The sequence below is a fragment of the Adiantum capillus-veneris genome, chromosome 24 (genome assembly GCF_014529385.1).
Source record: "Adiantum capillus-veneris isolate H3 chromosome 24, ASM1452938v2, whole genome shotgun sequence".
NCBI classification, from domain to species: domain Eukaryota; kingdom Viridiplantae; phylum Streptophyta; class Polypodiopsida; order Polypodiales; family Pteridaceae; genus Adiantum; species Adiantum capillus-veneris.
Genome location: NC_140954.1, coordinates 38,082,936 through 38,096,208, shown reverse-complemented (window position 1 = coordinate 38,096,208; position 13,273 = coordinate 38,082,936). Strand labels below are relative to the sequence as shown.

Below are 13,273 nucleotides of genomic sequence, written 5' to 3'. Positions count from 1 at the left end.
AAACAGGATGTCTAAGTTTTGTCCAACAAAAGGGCAAGAGCCAAAAAAGAGACAACGATTGAGTGGGAAGAGCTTGCAAGGGCAAAGAGAAGGTGTACAAAGGCGGAGAGAAGCCTGAGACTAGCAAAAGAAGGAGATGTCACAAGATCAAGCAAGCGGATTTCCAATTGGGACATGGGTACCCAGAGTACAACCTGGTGAGTGACGTTCAAAATAAAAAAGCAAACATTATTTTTGATCAATTGTTGGCTTTAAATCCCAAATTGAGGAGGCAATGGTCTACAAGTGTTAGCATGAGGCTGCCAAGAGCTAAGGGAAAATTGCACCCAGTGCAAAACATGGCCTTGAGGGTAGGTAGCCCGACTGATGTTCTGCCGCTGGTAGATGCGATCATTGAGAAAGGATGGAAGTACATGCCTATATAGATGGTGGAGAACAGGTTTGTCATGACGGAAGCAGCCATGAAAGAGATAGGAGTCAAGGCGATAGGCAAGTCAAATGTGCGCATGAGGATAGCCAACCATACTAAAGCTAGGTGCCTGGGTGTGGCTCAAGATGTAAAAGTCAAGGTGATGGGCATGGAGTGCAAGATAGACTTTTTTGTGATGACGGTAGGTGATAATGCTTATCCAATCATTTTGGGTATGTGATGGAATTTGGCAACAGGTGCTAAGCAGGACTAGGAGAGAAAAGTGTTCACTTTGCTTGACAAAGATAAAGGGAGACATATTGTGCTAGATTTGAAGACCAAGGAGAGAAGTTCTCATCCTATGGCGGCTAAAGATGAAAACACGACAAGCTACGAGTATGAGACGAAGACAACCTATGACAAAGGCTACACTAGCACAGAGGAATAGGAAGGCGAGGACAATTTGCTAAACATTTATATAGATCTGTTTGGAGTCACCATAGAGGATTTTTGTGCAAATGAGGAGAGAACTACTGACCTTGTCAAAGACGAAGTATGGGGTGATTTTTTGTCTTGCATGTCCGATAATGTGATGGTAGAGCATGTGTTGGAAGGGCAAATGGAGGTGGATTGTGAGAGTGAAGTGGCACTTCCAAAGCTATGAGATGATCAACTTGGCCAAGTCTATCGTGAATAGGTTGGAGATTTAGCAGAGCAGGTTCTTGAGGCTAAAGAGCTAGGTGTGGAACCAGTGAGAGAGTCTTCAAATACCAGTTTACAGAGAGAACAACTATTCTTAGACATGTATCAGGTGGATGCAAATGGCCAGGTATTGGAGCTTGATGTTGTGCTATTGATGAGTATGCTATTGAAGGTTGCTTTTCAAATATCTTTACAAGGACCGCAAGCCTTTCCTGGTGTGGGTTGTGGTATAGAGTATTTTCTACCAGGCGGTTTGGATATGGTTGATGAAGAACCATGCTATGGAGGGATTCAAGGGAGGCTCATTCCATGGTCTAGGGATGAGGCCAAAAGAGTGTGTATGCATGTTTTGCCGCTAGATGGGAAGGCAACAAGGGATCACGATGTGAATCCGCAAGAGGAAAAAGTGGGAAAGGCCAAGCCAAGTTTGCCGGATAGGGAGATGCAAAAAGGAAGTTGGATGATGAAGTATGAGAATTTCAAGTCTAAGAAGAAGTGGACGGGTCCGTACAAAGTGCAGAAGGCCTTTTCAAACTGGACCTAGCTGGTAAGGGCAAATGGTAAGCCTCTTAGGCATAGGGTGAACGGCGTGTGGATCAAGTTGTATTTTGAAAGAAGTCTAGTGCCTCAGGTGCATCAGATTGTAGCTAAGGGGGGTGGGTAATCCACTTCAAGTATGCAGTGTGCGAGAGGAGATGAAGCTTTTGTACATAGCCTGTACATAGGGTTGTGGTTTGCAAGTGCTTTGAGTTGTCAGTTTGGTGTGTCAATTTCTAAAGTTCTGTAAATATGCTTTTGGTCGAACATAAATGTTCAACGGGGAGGTTGGGCAATGGTGGTATAGACAAAGTTGATCGAAGCTAGGAGTGGTTCTAAGTAGTGCTAGAGGTGTGCACAAGTGCATGGCAAAGGGTTAGGGCAGGTATCAAGGTCCTACGAAGCGACCCAAGGAAATCCTAATGTTGTCAAGTTTGATGCATTATACACATTGTTGTTGTGCAAGAGTCACTTTCAAGAAAGAACAATGCTAAACAGTGTGCAATTAAACAGGCTTTTGTTTCTGCCCAAAGAAAAAGTGATAACAGTAATGTGGCCACTTCTCATGGTTCTTTTGTGAGTGGAAAATCACATGTTTCCAATGTTTCTATTGGCAACACCTCGTCTGGGAATTCTGGTGAAAAGGAAAAAAAGAAGATGTTTTGCCATTATTGTAAGTCTAATGATCACTTGATCAAGCATTGTCCTAAATTGAAGGCAAAAGAGGCCAAGAAGAAAGAGGCTAGTTCCACTACAAGTGCAGCTACTATAGATTCTTCTGTAAAAGGAGATTGTGATTTTGATGTAGATACATAGTGGGCATTTAGTGCACTTATGATCCTTCTGTCCATGACACATGTATGTCAATTTCTACAGATTCTCATGTGTGATACTTTGATAGTGGTCCTACAAAGGACATTACCTCTCATATAACTTGTTTACCTCTCTAGAGGCTATCCCTCATGGGAATATAGTCACTTGTGTCAATAATGCCTCTTATTCGATCAAGGGAGTTGAAAAGATTGTGTTGATTGCTACAAATGGTAGTTCTTTCACACTTGTTGATACACTTTATGTACCTAGGATAAAAAAGAACCTCTTGTTTGTATCTGCACTTGCTAGACTTGCTCTTGTTGTGAAATTTGTGGATGAAAGATGTACATTTCATGATCTGTGATGAAATTGTTGCATCGGGAATTTTATGTCATGGGTTGCATAAGTTCACTTTATATGACAAGTGTGGGCAAAATTTTGCAAATGTAATTGTGAATTCACAGGTTGTTTCAAATGCAAAACTTTGGCATGCATGTTCATCTGAATTTTACCAGTTTTCTACGTTTATAGAAATTTGATATGGTTGCTTCTTTGTCGCCTCTTGAAGCACCTGTGAAGCATGTTTGTGAAGGCTATATTTTGGGTAAGATGCAGCGTTCAAAGTTTCCAAAGGATGGTTTAGTTAGGGCCCCATTCAGATTTCAACTTGTGTATAGTTGTTTATGGGCCTATGGAAACTCCATCCTTGGCCAATTACCTTTACTTTGTGACTTTCATTGATGATTACTCTAGGCATGCATGGGTGTATCCACTTAAAGCTAAGTCCAAAAGTGTTCACGTGCTTCAAGCAAGTTTTGGCTATGGCTAAAAATATCTCAAAATGTACTATGGGCACCCTCCATTCAGATCAAGGGGCGAGTATATGTCTCATGAGTTAAATGCATTTCTGGCTAGTCATGGGATAAAACACCAATGTACAATGTCGTATACACCTCAACAAAATGGTGTTGCCAAAAGAAAAAACTGGCCTTTTACAGAGATGGCATGATGTATGGTCAAGATTGAAGCTTTACCACATTCATTTTGGCTTGACGCCATCATGTGTGCTAATTATGTACTCAACAGGTGTCCTACAAAATCTTTGCAGTCTATGACTCCATATGAAACATGGCATGATAGAAAGCCTTCTATTGATCACGTGCACATTTTTTGTTGTTTAGCTTATGCTTTGGTGCCACAAACGCAGTGCAAAAAATTGGATGATAAGATTGTTAAATGCATTTTTGTTGGTTACAATACTGAAAGCAGAGTGTAGACGTACCATCCACAAACAAAGTGTATCTTGGTGTCACAAGATGTTGTGTTTGTGGAAGATTCTGATCAGCCCTTGTTTTCATGTACTAGAGATAGTAATGTAAGCTCACATGACATTTATGACAATTTGTTGCCTCTTTTCTGTGGTGGAAATTTGAAGGTAAATTTGAATGAGGCAAATGTACAGCCTATGGGGGTTTCACAAAATAATGGGATGTACATCAATCAATGTTACTGCTTTCTTGAATGGTGATATATTTGAGGAAGTTTATGTAACACAACCTCACGGTTTGTCATTAAAGGCAGGAGGATAAAGTATGCAAATGTAAGAAAGCTTTGTATGGGTTGAAGCAATCTCCTCATGCTTGGTATGAGAAAGCTAACACTCATTTGGTTAAATGAGCCTTTTCTAACAATCCAAGAAATAAAACTTTTTATGTAAAGCGTGAGGGTGATGTACTTCTCATCGTCGTCCTTTATGATGATGATTAGTTGATCAGTGGACCCAATAAGACTCATCTTGCTGAATTTAAGGCTGATGTGAATGCTACTTTCAACATGAAAGATTTGGGAATGTTGCATCATTACTTGGGCATACATTTTAAGCAATGTGATGGTGGTATTGCCTTGTGTCAAACAAGTTACATAGAGACATTTCTATGTTAGTTTGGACTTGAGGACTACAAACCTTTTACTACTCCCATGGAAACAGGTTTGAAATTGAGTCTTCATGATGCTGGTGATCCTACCGATGTCACTCTTTAACAAACTGTTGTTGGATGCCTTATTTATGTGCAATACAAGGCCGAATATTCAATTTTCACTCTCACATGTCATCAGATTTATGCATAGCCCAGGGTCTAAGCATTGATGGGAGGCTTTCAAGAGGATTTTTTTCTACTTGAGTGGCACTTTGTATCTTGGCCTGTTTTATCCCAAGGGGGGATCATTGCCTTTATATTTGCATGCCTTTTTGGACTCAAATTGGGCTGGTTGTTTTGGCACGTGAGTGTACGCTTAAGCTACTAAGCTGCTCCAACTTGTAACTTCAACTTTTCTAATGATTGGGTAATCCAGTTTCAATTCTAAAACTTGCATTGTGTTCCTCTCTCTTTGCTCTTTCAATCAAGTGTAAGTATTGTCAGTTTTGTTGAGGTTTGCGACTGCGCATTAGTGAGACTAATCTTCAAATTTGAGTGCTTAAAACATTGTTTTTTGATGTTTTGACCATAAGAGAGTGTTCCTAAACCATAGGGCGACCCCTAGGTGTCTTACACCTCCTCCTAAAGTTTAGTTGCATTTCGAGTCCATTCAAGTGCCAAAATGGCGTGATGACCTAGAGCAGTGAGAAAGGACATAGGCCAATTTTTTGATCATTGAGTGGTGGTTTGCTTGTGAGTTGGTATATTTGCTTGCTAGGTTCACTTCTTGAGAACCGACAACCTCAAAGAGTCTCCGTGCCCCATCCAAGTCACTTTCCTGAGTATTGACATTATGTTAGTGCTAGATAGCTATGCTACAGACGTCCGTCATGGCAATCCACTAACATTGGTGCTGCTACAAGGGAATGATCCTTAGATGGTGAGTGACCTAGTAAATAGAGTTTGTGACAGAAAAGTCACACCCTCTTTCCTATTGTGCTGGGAATCTGCTTATTGTAGTAAGCAAGTTCGTGATGAAAGGATCACCAATTCACAATCAATTTTACTTTAAAAGAGAAATTAAAAATGCTAAAGTTTCAGCCATGAAACCTCAACCCTCATACAAGCACAAATCCCATTCAAAATCCAAACCTCTTTCATGGAATCTTGTAGCCTCGCCCCCAATTACATAGTCGTAACTCCAAACTATAGAAAGAAAATTACGAGGTTCCACCTTCATGATGACCATTTTTTTATTTTTCAAAGATTTAAGAGCTTCCATATTGAAGCACACACATCTTTTTGAAGAATTCAAACCCTAATTTTCTCCCTCACAAGCTCATATACAAGATAGCAAAAAGGCGGGACTTCAATACACACTCCTAGAGCAACCATGAAGTGATTTACACAGAAGGGGAAAATTGTAGGTTTTTTCCCTTGAGAAATAGTCCTCTCTCTTTTCCCCATGGCCAAAAGTGTTGGTTTGTCAATTTTTGGGCCTTTTATCCATTTTTGACCAAAACTAGGTCATTTTTAATCCAAAAAAGGACCTTTTTTTAACATGAAAAATCCCAAACATAGTCGAAAAAAGCCCTAAATTTGTGGGATCACTTGCAAAAGCATAAAAGTAAAAGATATGTATCATTTTTCATCAATTTTTCATTTTGGGTCAATTTTCATGCAATTTTACGTGACGATGCTCGTTAACTGTTGTTTTTGGTAGTTTTTACCCACATCAATCTTTGTAGGCGAGATGAGTATGCACCATGAAATGCTTGGATTATGTACATTATAAAACCAAACTAGGCATGTTACCAAGTGGAAAAACACACAACAATGCCACATCCAGGGCCATGACTCCGCAGATAAGTATGTACATGACAACAATCGCAGCACTCGCTTTAGCATATATCACAATATATACATTATTGCTTTTATTTTCCTGCATAAAAAAACATCAAATGTGTGGTGAATGTTTTTATTTCATATTGTACACATGCCATGGCACGATACCGTTCACCAAGATTTGTACATTCATCCCTACAAAGCCCAAAATTAATACTTTGTGTTCCTTCAATATCTTCCTGGTGCAATGAAGATGAAAGCTTCAAGTACCATGCACACACTTATAAAACACAACATCAATTTCCTCACGGTCTCAGACCCAAGACCTCACACACCTTCGAAGATGGTGAGAGCTAGCGGGGTATGAGAGTAGATTGAGAGGAAGAAGGAGTAGTCTTACGAGAAAGAAGTATATCTCCTCGCCTAAAGTCATAATAGATTAGCATATCTTAGTAATTAGCATGGCAGAGGAGATGAGCAGGCATTGGAGCTTGGCTCTTGGTTGGATTTGCATCACAAAGCCAAGAGTTGTTGGTGTAGGCCTCCCTTCTCACAAGCTTGGAGTAGGTAATGAGCTTCCCATTAAAGCTTGAGTAGGAGAGAGAGTCTTCTTTGCTTCACACTTAAGATTTTCTGAGTGTGTGTGTGGTAATGCCTTGACAAAATCAGCCCCCTCTCTCTCTTGGTCAACCCCTCATGATTTTTACTCATGCCGACACCCCATTGGACCCTGCAAAGCCTAGCCAATGATAATTAAGAAGCATAAGTGATAGCCTTGTGACATGTGTCCCCTTTCCCCTTTTGTGAGAGCTTTAGGTAATTAATTAATGCAATTAAACCCTCATTGGACCCCTTAGTCTTCTGGCCAATAGGAATCAGGCAAGCCATTGGGCTGTTGAATGCTCATTGGACCCCTTGGGAGACTGACCCATAGTCTTCTAGAGAGCTTAATTCTTATTGTTTCTTTTATTAAGTGTTTTTAAATGAATTAAACTATATTTACTCTAGCCTAATCCTCATTGGTCCACCTCTATGGCCATCCAATAGGATTTGAATGCACCTTGTGGGCAATTGGGCTAGGGAGATGACATATGTCCACTATGCCCTTTGTGTAAAGGGGCTTGCATGAGTGTGTGTGTGTGTGTGTGTGTGTGTGTGTGTGTGTGTGTGTGTGTGTGTGAGTCTCTCTCTCATCCCCTACTAAAAGGGCTCGCCCCTTCCTCTTTAGGAGCTTGCAAAGACTTTTTGTACACTATCAAGCATCCAATTTTCCTAAGCATTGACCATTGGACTTAACCTTTGAATTTTGGAACCTTAGCATTTTGGAAGTCTTAATGGGCTGAACCTTAGGTCTTTGAAGCCCATTACTTGCACATTGCTCTTGTGCAAATGGTCCCCCTTTGGATCCCTATTTTCCCTCCTTTGGATCCCTACTGTGACCAGTCTGCTAGCCTTACCAATAATCTAGCTTTTTCTCCCTTGGTACTTCCCCATATTAAATGAGCAATTTAACATGAAAAAATCATTTAGGAGAATTAGATATTAGTTATTATGACAATACCTCTCTCTTGAAATCATAGTCGTCCTCGACTATGGGGTAGAGAAGATAAAGCCTATTAATAGTCCTTTTTCTAGTGGGTAGAGAATCCTTATCTTACCCTACGACATCGTTCTAGAATGATGACTAATCCATTTGGCGCTTGAGAGCCTAAGCTTCCGCAAGCATGTATGCGCATTAGTCCTATCAATCTTCCATAGTAGAGTGACAAGCTCTATTTGGTGTTTGGGAGACGTCGTATTCGCAAACTTGATCCTAAGCATGCATACTACTTAACATTTGTGCATAATAAAGAAAAAGAGAGTCTTATAAGACAAAAACTTGGTTCATTTTAAAGATTTGTACATTTGCTTACTCTAGAGAAGCATTGTAAGCATTGACAAGGTTTACGTTATCCTTTGATTGTATATACGCCTTGCATCCATCTAGCATCTTCAAAATAGTAGTTCTTAAACTTAATAAGATATCGTTGAATAATCTTACCACCTCTTAATACCTTGTCTTCATGTCGAAGAATGGACTCGGGCTACAACACCTCTTCTTGGTCCTCGATCTCCAGTGGGTCTTCAATAGTTGGTTCTTGAGGTGGCTCTACTTGGTAAGGCTTTAGAAGGCTCACATGGAAAGCATTGTGTATGAGCCAATGGCTGGACAACTTAAGTTGATAGGCCATCTCATTAATTGGTTTAAGAATCTGGAAGGGACCATAGTACCTTTTTACTAACTTAGCATAGTACTTTTGGTGTCACGTAGGATTCTTGCTCGTTGTGTGCCTTAATTGAGCCTTGGGAAATTTAAGCAAGACTCAATCATTTTCTTTAAAGGCTTGGCTCTTCTGTGCTTATCAGCACAGCAACCTTTTGCCTTTGCAGTGAGATAGAGATAGCATCCTTAATCTTTTAGAAAGATTCTTGTAGGTCTCGGCTATACTCATCTGCAACAAAGATCTTCTTGGGTACCTTAAGTAGCAGGGGACTTTTTGATCTTCCCTCAATTACCTCGAAAGGTGCTTTTCCCGTGGAGGTATGTACCTTATTATTGTAGGCATACTCCACTAAGGGTAAGTACTTCTCCCATTGGGACCTTTGATCTACTTTCGTTACATAGGATTTTAGTAGATCAACAATTTTTAGGTTAGCTATTTCACTTTGGCCATCCATTTGGGGATGATAGGCCGAAGAGAAGTTTAGCCTTGTCCCTAAATTCTCAAAGAGACCCTTCCAGAAATTACTCGTCATTCTAGGATCTCTATCCGACACTATGGACATCGGCAAGCCATGGTACTTGAAGATTTGTGATATGAAGAGGGTTGCCATTTGATGGACTTTGATAGTCTTTTTGATAGGTATAAATGAGCTTGCTTGCTGAACATGTCTACTATCATCCATATTCCTGTATTCCCATGGATAGACTTGGGCAATCCAAAGATAAAATCCATGGATATGCTCTCCCATGGTGAATTAGGGATTGGCAATGGTTGAAGCAATCCACGTTGCTTCCCTCTATCAAACTTCGTCTTTTGGCATACCACACATTTAGAAACATACTCTTGTATATTTGCTTTCATGGCAAGCCAAGAGAAATATGTTTCAATCCCTTTTAGGGTAGACTGAATCCCTCTATGCCCTGCATAAGGAGGAGCATGAGATTCATACATTACGTTCTCAGGTAGTGAGTTAGTAACGCATAGAGAAGATAACCATCTCGTAAAGTAAATGGTTCCTCTTTCTTCCCTAATTCTAGGGCTGAAATCACATCTCTAAAATCAGGATTAATAGCGTACTCATCTATTATGGAAGATAGACGTTGTGAGTTGCTATGGAAACCGCATTCACTCTCGGCTGTCTTGAGAGTGCATCGACTACTTGATTATGCTTGCTAGCAATGTGAGCAATATGAAAATGAAATTGCAAAAGAAAATTTGTCCACCTCATTTGTTTGTCGAAGTGCTTGGTCTGCATCATGAAGTACTTAAGGCTTTGGTGATCCGTCTGTAGAATGAAAGGAGTCCCCAATAAATAGTGCTTCCATGAGTCTAAGGCATGTAGAACTGCGAGGAGTTCCTTTTCATATATGCATAGAGCTTGCTCAACAAGGTCGAGCCTTCGACTTTCATAAGCTATGGCGTGCCCTTCTTGGAGCAAAACAGCTCCAAGGCAATCACCACAAGCGTCACATTGGACCTCAAATGGCTTTGAGAGATCCGACAATGTAAGCACAGGTTGAGAGATAAGTTTTTGTTTTAAAGCATTGTTCTCCTTGGCAGACCATATATACCTAACGTTTTTCTTTGTTAGGTCATGTAATGGTCCCGCGATTTGTGAGAACTTTTCTATGAAGTGTCTATAGTATGCACACATACCTATAAAGCTTCTTAGTTGATGAAGATTCTGTGGATTAGGCCATCCTTTTATTACCTCTAGCTTTGATGGATCCATTTGGATGCCATCTTGTGAGATAATGTGACCTAAATACTGAATCTCTTGTAAGAAAAACTCACTTTTCTTTCAATTAACATAAAGTTTATTCTCTTTGTAAGGCTTGAAATATTACCTGGAGATGTTTCTTGTGTTCATCTAGTGAATTAGAGTAGATGATAATATCATCAAAGAACACTCTAGTAAAGGTTCGGTGAGGCCTGAACAGCTTCTCCATCAAGCGGTTGAATGTGGCTGGTGCATTGGTCAAACCAAAAGGCATGACAATGTATTCGTAAAGACCAAACATAGTGCAAAATGTGGTCTTTACAATGTCTTGATCAACTATCCTTATTTGATGGTAGCCACTTTTTAGGTCAATTATACTAAAGTAGGTCGGCCCTTGTAGCTTATCAAATAGGTCTTCTACCCGTGGAATGGGAAACCTATTTTTGATAGTGATCCTATTTAGTGCTCTATAGTCGACACACATATGATATGTGACGTCTTTCTTTTACACTAATAGCATAGGTGAATAAAATGGAGATGAGTTAGGCCTAACCATGCCCTTCTCAACTAACTCATGCCCTTGCCGCATAATCTCCTCTTGTTGAGCTTGAGAAACTCTATAAGAAGGTTTATTAGGAGGTGAACTTCCCGGAAGAAGTTCAATTGCATGGTCATCATTGCCACAAGGGATGTCGTCAATAAAAACATCTTGAAATCCCTTGAGAAAATTGGATAACTCTAACTCTTTGTGATTGTTTATATTTTCTTTTGCTAAAGCATTGGGTTCATTTTGAGAATCTTTAACAAAAATCATGTACATGGAAATAGAGCTCTTTATTGACTTATTGAAAGCTTACGTATGTACAATGGGTATGGTGTTACCCAACTCCTTAGCATCTATGTACATATCTTTTTCATCCTTGAACCTAAAGTAGATTTTCCTTTCAGGGAATTTAACATTGGCAGTCATGTGATCAAACCATGGTGCCCCTAGGATTACATCCTCGTGTTTGAGAGGAGAGATAAAGAAGTCCTCTTTGTCCACATAGCTTTGGACACCATCAACGGGTAGGACATCTCCCATCTCATAGGCTTGGATGCCTAGCTTGGTGGCCAACTTTGTGGATATGAAATTGTGAGTAGAACCAGGGTCAAAGAGAATAAAAGCATCATGTTCTCTTACCTTTCCCCAAGCATGGCATAGAGGAGATCCTTTGTGGTGAGCTTCCTCTTCTTGGATTTTGACCAAGGTAGCTCTAGGAGGCTCATGGCAGGTGTTCTTTTGGGGGCAAGCATGATTTGCATACCCTTGCTCATCGCATTTGAAACAATGGTTATCTTTACGATAATGCTCAAGCTCTTCAGGAGAGAGTTTATTTTTGCCTTTATAAACTCCTTTCTCCTTAGCTTTGTTGTTATTGGCATTGCCTTTAGGAGACTTTTGGACATTGTCCTTCCCCTTAGGCTCATTGTTACGGTCCTTGTTCTCCATGGGCTTAAGATTCTCTTAGCCCTTGTTTGGAAATTGATTCGTGACGCCACCATGGTATGGTGTATGAGCGCAGATATGGTGAGCGGCCTTTGGGAGTTGACATACTCCGCCATATCTTCAGTTAGACCCGCAGAAAATTGTTGTTTTTCCTCTCCAAAATCCATCTTTTTGAAGACAGTGGCTTTGAGATGTAAATCCCAAAACTTGTCTACATATTTGTGAATAGATTCGTAGGGAGAGAGCTTCAAGCTTTGCCATTCGGTGAGTACTTTGTCTTTGGCATCGGTAGCCAAAAACTGCTTCATGATGGAAGCTCTTAAAGCTTTCCATGTTCGTGGAGCTTCACAGTTTGCCCGTAGGCTAGACCACCATTGTCTGGCGGACATTTGAAAATGCATAGCTACATGGTGTAGCTTAGAGGACTCCGTGAAGTTGTCATCTCCAAACGTCGCATTGAATTGTTGGATGAAAGCCAAGACTTTGTCCGGAGCACCAAAGGTGCCATCATAGGTAAGGAAAGAGATGTTCTTTCCTCCCTCTTTGAACTTCTTGAACTTGGACGACCTCTTCCACGCGGCATAGGATTTCCTATGGCCTCTTCTTTTTGGTGGTTCAAAAGTTGCACCATCACTTTCTTCAGAAGATGACAAATTTGAGGAAGATGGAGAAGAGGGTGACCTCTTTCTTGCCTTTTTCTTGGCTTGGTCCTCTTTGTCTGCACCATCACTTTCTTCATAAGAGGAAGAGGATGAAGAAGATGGAGAAGAGGGTGACCTCTTTCTCGCCCTTTTCTTCTCTTGTTTTTTATCATCCCTCTTTGAATTATGGTGTGGAGAGGTGTGCGATGATCTTCTCCATTTAGGAGGTGATGGAGAGTGTTTTGCCCGCCTTCTTTGTGAAGCCATCTCCACCGAGGTGGCAGGAGACTCACTTCTTTCTCGCTCTTTTGGTGGGGGCTCTTGAGTTCTCCTTTGGGAAGGAGATGCATCGTCAAGTAGTAGATTTTTGAGCCCTTCGTACAGATCCTCTTCTTCTTCTTCCCGAATCGGAGAGAGGCCTCTTTTGGAAGTCTCGCAATGAGGCTTCCTAGGTACCCTCTCTTCATGGTGGAGAGTTTGGAGAATCCTATGAGCATGAAGTTTCCGTTGCACTTCACTTTGGAGGGATGGATTGCCCATGGCTTGTTGAAGCCTAGAAACAAGGTAGTTAACAAGCATATGGGCATCATTAGTAGCCTGGTCATTAGCAAAATCAAAGCTATCAATGTTAATTTCACTCTCTTTACTATTGTCAGCCATTTTAACAATTTTTAGGTGTACTTTGGCACTTCAAGCCCTAGTTGCTGCTTCTCTTAACCCCTTCAGAAAAGCACTCAAGCTACTGTACCCTTGGCTCGAATATCATTAATTGCAAGGAATAGAAGAGAGGTTCTTTCAACACCAAATAGTACCGGCTCTTGTCAAGCTTCTAATAGCTCAATAGTGGTTAAGCCATAAGCAAGCCCCGTAGGACTCCACTATTAAGACCATAGCTCTCAACAGTGATGCCCCGTTATCTGCACGAAGGCAGGCGCAC

At 40.7% G+C, this 13,273-nt stretch overlaps 1 protein-coding gene across 1 annotated transcript; it reads right to left on the bottom strand.

Moving 5' to 3' along the window:
• Positions 1-6,166: 6,166 nt before the first annotated feature.
• LOC147426225 (uncharacterized) lies at positions 6,167-12,996 on the bottom strand. The gene is made up of 2 exons (XM_086498189.1): positions 11,683-12,996; positions 6,167-6,319 (listed from the first exon to the last, which is right to left on the bottom strand). Exons 1-2 carry the CDS (start codon positions 12,994-12,996, stop codon positions 6,167-6,169), a joined length of 1,467 nt encoding a protein of 488 aa, XP_086354315.1.
• Positions 12,997-13,273: the final 277 nt, after the last annotated feature.

Coding starts and splice junctions, on each gene's coding strand:
- LOC147426225 (XM_086498189.1), bottom strand. CDS start 12,996: ATGGCTGACAATAGTAAAGAGAGTGAAATTAACATTGATAGCTTTGAT. Junction 6,320..11,682: donor GCCCATGGAGAACAAGGACC/GTAACAATGAGC, acceptor TTTTTTATGCAG/GAAAATAAAAGCAATAATGT.